The 7,901-nt window shown below is 34.2% G+C and overlaps 1 protein-coding gene across 2 annotated transcripts; it reads left to right on the top strand.

Annotated features, from left to right (window-relative positions):
• The first annotated feature begins 1,585 nt into the window (after positions 1-1,585).
• On the top strand, positions 1,586-4,674 carry eif2s1a (eukaryotic translation initiation factor 2, subunit 1 alpha a). Of its 2 annotated transcripts, none has more exons than XM_065288459.2 (8): positions 1,586-1,764; positions 2,095-2,342; positions 2,520-2,599; positions 2,700-2,851; positions 2,950-3,056; positions 3,469-3,566; positions 3,805-3,948; positions 4,103-4,674. In XM_065288459.2, the coding sequence occupies exons 2-8, from the start codon at positions 2,102-2,104 to the stop codon at positions 4,226-4,228; spliced, it is 948 nt and encodes a 315-aa protein (XP_065144531.1). In that variant the 5' UTR covers positions 1,586-1,764; positions 2,095-2,101; the 3' UTR covers positions 4,229-4,674. The 2 variants fall into 2 exon arrangements, with proteins under 2 accessions (XP_065144531.1, XP_065144530.1); XM_065288458.2 differs by having other exon boundaries at positions 1,587-1,764; positions 2,092-2,342.
• Positions 4,675-7,901: the final 3,227 nt, after the last annotated feature.

Genomic DNA, 7,901 nt, shown 5'->3' with positions numbered 1-7,901 from the left:
ACTTTAAAAACAAGTAGTAGTGGATAACCAATGTAGCTTTTTGTCTGTTCCTGTTGCTAAATTGGTGGAGCATTGAATTAGCATGGGTTCGAATCCCAGGGAACATATGCGAATTAAATCTAAATGGCTTTAATACAATTGGGGGCTGTTTCTTGGACAGGGTTTATCCTAGTCCCAGATAAAAAATGCCGTTTGTGCCGTCTTAATTTAAAAACATCTTGCTCTGACACATCGTAACATATATCAGTGTCATTGGTGTGTCTTAAACATGCACACCAATATTTGTAAAAATAGTCCTGAATTAATCTAATCCCTGTCCGGGAAACTGCCACTTTAACTTACTGTCTGCTAAATGATTAGCAGACAGTATAGTATTATTTTGATCAATATTAAAGGAATAGGCTTTTAGCTTTATAGGTTTATGCACTATGCTTAAAATAATTAAGAGGATAATAAAACATGTTATAGTGCGTTTTACAGTTTTTCTCAATTGCTTTGGCTCAATTCTCAAATGAAAATTTTATTTTCCAAAACAATAAGATCAGATCTCTAAACAATTAGCTTATTGTTCACATCAGATTGGAATTTCTTATTGATTTGAGCAAATTGCAAATGCTTTGGCACATGTGTGCAAACAATAAGTACAATCGTCTGCAGTTTGCCCAACAACTAATTGCATATGGCTTGTTGATCAAAACTGATGAGTCAATTCTCACTTAAACTGTCAAACTCTTCACAACTTCTCAATCATTTGTCATCGTGTACGCCATCACATTCAAAACGATCCATTCACTTATCAAAAACTACTAAACATGCATGTACATTCCATAAATATCTGACATTGATATTGTTTGTAATGTCTGCTTCATTGGAGATTTTTTCCCTGGTGCATGGCAATGGAAAACATAAGATGTGATGTGAATGAAAATCTTCGGCCTGACCAACAAGAGCGACAGGATGTCCAACAAGAGCGACAGGATGTCCAACAAGAATAATTAGTTTATCATTGAGGTTATTTTGTAGTTATTTTCTATTATATTTTTTTGTAACATAGGAAATATGAAATGTACAGCAATTGGACAAGCAAGATTTCAGTTTAAATGTAATACACATACAAAAATAAATGAAGTGAATAAATAGAAATGTTCATTTACTTTTTTTTATGTACTGTTGACTCTTTCAATTATTACGATTTTTTTATGAAACCTTATTTTCTATGGTGGACTTTCATGGTGAAAAAACAACTAAACATTTTGACCAGTGTTGCTCACACGATGACAAAAATACTTTATATTTTGGTGCCCTTGGCCAAATTACTGACAAGATAACTAGGTTTTGAAGCATGAATTAAATGTTTTGGGTGTGTAACTTCATTTTGCAGACATGCAATTAAGTTCTGAAGTTCCAGCAAACAGTTGTGATATTTGCACTCACAGTTTAGAGAATAATAAGACTGTTGTGAAAAATGTGCCAAAGCAATTGAGAAAAACTGTAATCTTTTGGTCATGAACAACTCCTGAGAGTTAAACCGCATAGCTCCGAAACGCTAGATGGCGCTATTGAGCCGCTCAACACGCAGATAGACAAGAGTGTAATGAAGCACTTCCTTTTCCGGCTGGATGTTAACATGCTGATGAAATAGATTACTAAGCTTCGGATATTTAGTCCATCTATTTTATCTTATTTTTGGATATACGCACTTGGATTTGCGTCAGCAAGTAGAGGATTACAAGTAACTTCAATTTACGCATTTACAGCACATTGGTAAGTAAAAGAGATCGTGACTGTTTTCGGAGAAAGTACTGGGTTATGTTGAATGACTCCTACCAGTTAGTTCGCTATTTACAAATGATTATAGTTTTTTTGTTCTCTGCAAGATACTTTATTTAAGTGTTTTTATCTGTATGGTCTTTTACCTTGGAACTTATCTCCGGTGATGATACATACGTTGTTAATATAATTAACAGTAACGTTAAACGTTGTCTAGTAATTCATCAGTATCTCAAAACCAAGTACGCTCCCTACATAGACAGCACGAGGTGACAGCTCTTTCTGTTTTAAAAAACCATGTGACTGTGTGTTTGTTTTTAGCAGGTTCAAGATGCCCGGGCTCAGTTGTAGATTTTACCAGCACCGGTTTCCGGAGGTGGAAGATGTAGTTATGGTTAATGTAAGGTCGATCGCAGAGATGGGCGCATATGTGAGTCTATTAGAGTACAACAACATCGAGGGTATGATCCTGCTCAGCGAGCTCTCCAGACGACGAATCCGATCCATCAACAAACTCATCCGTATCGGACGCAATGAATGTGTGGTGGTCATTCGTGTGGATAAAGAGAAAGGTGTGGATCATTGAATTCAATTTATGTTTATTGTTCTGTATTCTGTATGTAACCCTGCCTTTGACAACCTAGCTAAGTATTTTTTTGTAATTTACTGTTGTCTACCTAAAATAAGTCATCTTACATTATGTGAAACTATTATTATAATCTAAAATATAATATATATTTTTTCTCCAGGTTACATTGATTTATCCAAACGAAGAGTGTCACCCGAAGAGGCCATTAAATGCGAAGACAAGTTCACGAAATCCAAAACTGTGAGTATTCCTGATGTATCAATTTTATCTATTTACCGGTAAATATCCTTTGACCAGCTGGTTCACAATGGTTAAATCGTCAACAAACGTGTTGTTGTAGGTTTACAGCATTTTGAGGCATGTAGCTGAAGTTTTGGAGTACACTAAAGATGAACAGCTGGAGAGTCTGTACCAGCGTGCGGCGTGGGTGTTTGATGAAAAATACAAGCGACCTGGATACGGAGCGTACGATATCTTTAAGCAGGCTGTGTCGTAAGTATGAATCGTCAGAATTTATATATGAACTATTGATTTTAAATAGTTTTCAGTGCAAACTGTGTTAAAATTGCATTTTTTTCTCTTTCGTGTAGAGACACATCCATTTTAGATGACCTGGATTTGACAGAAGAGGAAAGGGCCGTTTTGATTGATAACATCAACAGACGCCTCACTCCCCAAGCTGTCAAAATAAGAGCAGGTGCCAGACTTTTATTCAATAGATAGCCTACGGTGACCATACGTGCCATTTTTCCCGTAAGCATCCTGGCCAGGATTTCGGGTGCGTCTTCCGGAATTCATATTTTGCTGACTACATACGTCATTGAGGTTTATTATTTCAGGTTCTATATCAGAAAAGCAACCGTTACATTTTAAGGTGAGAATGAAACTACGATTTTATGACTTATGTTTTTAACTGAAATGGGAGAACCTTGATGACGTATGCTCCGGAAGACGCACCCGAAATCCTGGCCAGGACGTGTTCTGAAAGAATGGTCACCCTAAGATAGCCATGAACTGGAAATATATATCAGCTATAAATGCAAAACATTTACACAAAAAAACTAAATGAAACGTAAATAATTACATTGTTTTTTAATGTTCACAAACAGACATTGAGGTGGCTTGCTATGGCTATGAAGGCATTGATGCAGTCAAAGAGGCTTTGCGGGCTGGACTGGCATGTTCAACAGAGGCCATGCCAATCAAGGTACAAGTTTTTCTTAATAAACACTTAGTGCCCAGATTGACTACTTAAAATTTGTAATAATATGCGACCCTGCCTGTAAAAACTTAGTTTAGTCATTTTTTGTGATTTACTTATGTTATTTATTCATATGATGACCATTTAATATTGAACATTAAGATAGTGATGTTTCTTAACATTTTCTATCCACACATTTTTCGATCCAGACTTGTTCATTTTCACGTCGTTTTTTTTGTTCCAGATCAACTTGATTGCCCCTCCTCGCTATGTTATGACCACAACCACACTAGAGCGCACAGAGGGTCTCTCTATTCTCAATCAGGCCATGGCTGCTATTAAAGAAAGGATTGAGGAGAAAAGAGGTGTCTTCAACATTCAGATGGAGGTAAGAAATGATATTGCATTGACTCCGATATTAACTTGTTAAGTGTCTGCCTTATATATTGATCATATAATAAAGCTCATTCGGGTGTTTCAAATTGTTTTTACTTATATGTGGTATAGAGCTTATAGCCTCATGTTTATTCTAATCCGTGCAGGCTAAAGTCGTAACGGACACGGATGAGACAGAACTGGCTCGGCAGCTGGAGCGTTTGGAAAGGGAGAATGCAGAGGTTGATGGAGATGATGATGCAGAAGAGATGGAGGCCAAGGCTGATGACTAACTGAAGAAAGAATTAACCAGTATTGCCATAATCATTCAAGGGACTTGCATTATATTGTTTATCATACTGCAAAGACTGAAAAAGCATAGTTGAACAGCACCGCTTCTTTGAGACCCATGAAGGTGGGCCGAAAATGAGAACATTTATGTTCTGCTGTGGCTGACAGTGGAGGAAAATTACATTCACGAACGTTTGCTTAGGTTTTGGAAGGCCTTTTTTTTCATAGGAAGTAGAGTTTTAAGTTTATTAATAATGCAATTACTATTTCACAATTATGGTTAAGTGACCTTTCTGTCATCCAGCCTCATTCAGGAGAGATATTCAGTTTGTGGTCGGCAGCCTCAAACATTTGAAAAACATTAAAACAACCAACCAGTTCACTTCTCTTTATTGAAAATGTATGGTGTGGATGCAGAATAAATAAAAATAAGCAGTCTTTTCAGAAACTTTGTCAAACATTTTTTGTTCTTTGTGATGTCATCAACAAATGTAGGAAAAACTTACATTTACAGGGACTACTGTAGTGTAGCTATATTAATCTGATGCTTCATCAGAAATGTTGTAGACTAGGATTTTTACTTCTGCTTTATTGACATGATAAAAATGCATTCCAGTCAAGCATACAATGGTAGTAAACAATGTATGTAGCATATAGAAAAAAAAACAATATACATAGTACTGGAAAAATGCATTAAATTGCAGAATAAGTACAGTAAAGAAAATAATGTAAAACTCAGCTAAATATTTTCTTTGTGATTTATTGTTTTCTATGTAAAATCATCCTATATAATGTAAAGAACATTCTGTGAATATATAACCTTATATATTCAAGAATAACTAAATGAAAGCAAAAATATATAATTTTTTGTTTAATATCTTTATTATTAAATAAGGCAATATTAAATATTACGATTAAAGTGAAATCTATCTTTGATGGTTTGACCTCATAATTGAGACTTAAGCCTGGATTTCACAGACAGTGTCACAAATAATTAGAGCAACCCTTATAATGAGAAGGATCGAACAAAATCTTTACCTCAAAATGAAATTATGTCCTATCTGAACACAGTATATATTATCATTCACAGTAGATTTAGTTGTAAATTAATCCGTCACGGAAAGGTGGCGCTGTTGTATCAGTGATTGGTCACGCGCACGAATTGACTTTAAGCACGAGGCCGCAATCCTGCTCATCATTCTCTCTTCACAGGTAGGCCTTTTAATTTCGTTTAAAGAAGGTAAAATCAATTTATTCTTAAATTATATTAAGTTGAGCATTTGTTAGTCAGCTGCAAACCAGAAAAAAAAGATTTAAAAGTTTTCGTAGTGTTTTCACGGATGAAACGTCATCAAAGATCGTAAACATTCTAACCAAAACTGGAATGTGCCCAAAATTTAAATCTAGTGGCTTTTCTTGGTTCGCAGTTCCTTTGTGTCGAGATTTTTATCTTATTTTGTAATATTTAGTTGCTGCGTTTTCATGTTTATTGGTACTGTAACTTAATTTGGGGGCATATGTGTTATCTTTAGGTAGGCTATTTCTGACGGTTGTACCTATTTATTAGCTGTTGAATGACCAACCAACCAATATTGTTGCTTTTCTGTACAAAAAAGGTCACGCATCATTCATTAGAAAGGCTGCAAACATAATATAACTCAGTATGCAGAGAAGATGATGTCATTACATTCCTTTGCAGAGTACGACCAGACTGATGGTGTTTCTTTATTCTGCACCTTCAGTTTTACATTCACTGTGCACTTTGTCATCCTGATGCCATCGGACCATCAATAACCCTTGTTAGTACACCAGTGGATTCATAAGGTGTTTCACTAGGTTAACCATGTCATGCAGGTAACTACCACCATACACCAATTTCAGTCAATATCAGGACTCTTGAAGCTTTGCGATATGAGTAAACTGCAAACAAAAAATACTTTTTTACTTATTATTTTTGTCTTGTTTTCTGTACAAAAATCTTAAGATACTTAAATCAAGATGCATTTTCTTGATGAGAAGAATTACTTAAGAAAATAAGTGTAGTTTTTAGACAAAAAAAAAAAATCAAATTTAAGTGAATTTGTGCTTGAAAATTCTGCCAATGAGGTAAGAAAAAAACTTGAAATAAGTTTACTTTTTTTCTTAAACACTTAATTCAAGAAGAATTTTTGAAATTTTTTTAGCCCATTGGCATTTTTTTCTTGTTTTAAGCACAAATTCACTTTAATTTGATACTTAGAAAATAGACTTTTTTTCTAAGGTAATTTTGCTCCTCAAGAAATGCACCTTGATGTAAGAATTTTTGGTAACACTATTTTACGGTGTCTTTGTTACACATGTTACATGTAATTATTATAGTAATAACAGTTAATTATGCATAATTACATGCAACTAACCCTAAAACAAACCCTACTCCTAACCCCAACCCTATAGTAAGTACATGTTATTAATGATTATTACTTAGTACTTAAAAGTATAATAACACTGTAACAGTGATACCGTAAAATAAAGTGTGACCGAATTTTTTTATAAGATATTTGTACTGAAAACAAGACAAAAATACAAAGTAATAAAGCAAATTTTTTTTCAGTGTAAGTCTTTTTTCATTGCACTTTATTGAATTTGTGCTTAAAACAAGCAAAAATATCTGCCAATGGGGTGAAAAATTTAACTAGAAAAGTACACTTATTTCAAAAAAAATTTCTCACCGCATTGGAAGATATTTTTGCTTGCTTTAAGCACAAATTCAATAAATTGTATATTTTTTGTCTAAAACTAGACTTATTTTCTTGGGTCATTTTGCTCATCAAGAAAAACATCTTAATGTTTATATATTTCTACTGAAAACAAGACAAAAATACTTAGTCAGAAAGTCATTTTTTTTTGCATGGTGTAGGGATATTTAGTAGTAATTAATGTGCATTTTTATGTAGGCTATTCATTTTGTAATTTTTATGTTGTGCTTTGTGCAAATCTTTAAAAAATACCTTTTCTGAAGGTCTAACTTTGTTCAAGTTAAAATGTTGAAACATCTTCAGCCCTTGTTATCTTCATAAAATGTGATAAGAAGTGAAAATAGTTCAGATATTTTTAGGAATCAGGTCGTTTTGAAGATAAACTACTAGTGAGATTGTTCAGAACTCTTAATTTTGAAACTCTACAAGCATCGCACCTGTTCATTTAATTGTAAGAAATCAATCTCTGGTTGCAAAATCGAGTTAGCTCCCCATCACTGAACACTCAGTCAGGTTAACATGATTAAGTGCTAATGAGGGGTTATTTCTGTCAGTGCTGCGTCAAAGGCTGCATAAAGTGTAAGAAAGAGCACCTGTAATTAACAGCCATTTGCTTATCGTCTTGGAAAAAAATAATCCCTTCATTATCACCTTTAATATTAATTAGCCATCACAGTTTTCTTGCCTTCTATACGATTACGCACTTTTTGTGATAAATTGTTTTTAGGCTCACCTATGAAAAAAATGTTGTTCTTCACATGGACTGTTGATATTTAACTCATTTTTTGCTATAATAAAGTAAAAACATATTGCACAAACATTATATTCTTACTGTTTATAGGCTGTTTGCACTGCATCTCTTTACCAAGTGAGGGAACCAAAGTATCAGTAACCATGGGAACTTAGTAGAGCTGAACCTGTTTGAACCATTAGTATTTCC

Source organism: Paramisgurnus dabryanus, chromosome 17, assembly GCF_030506205.2.
Source record: "Paramisgurnus dabryanus chromosome 17, PD_genome_1.1, whole genome shotgun sequence".
Lineage (NCBI taxonomy): Eukaryota > Metazoa > Chordata > Actinopteri > Cypriniformes > Cobitidae > Paramisgurnus > Paramisgurnus dabryanus.
The sequence above is the reverse complement of the archived record's forward strand: the minus strand, read 5'-3'. Positions and strand labels throughout refer to the sequence as shown.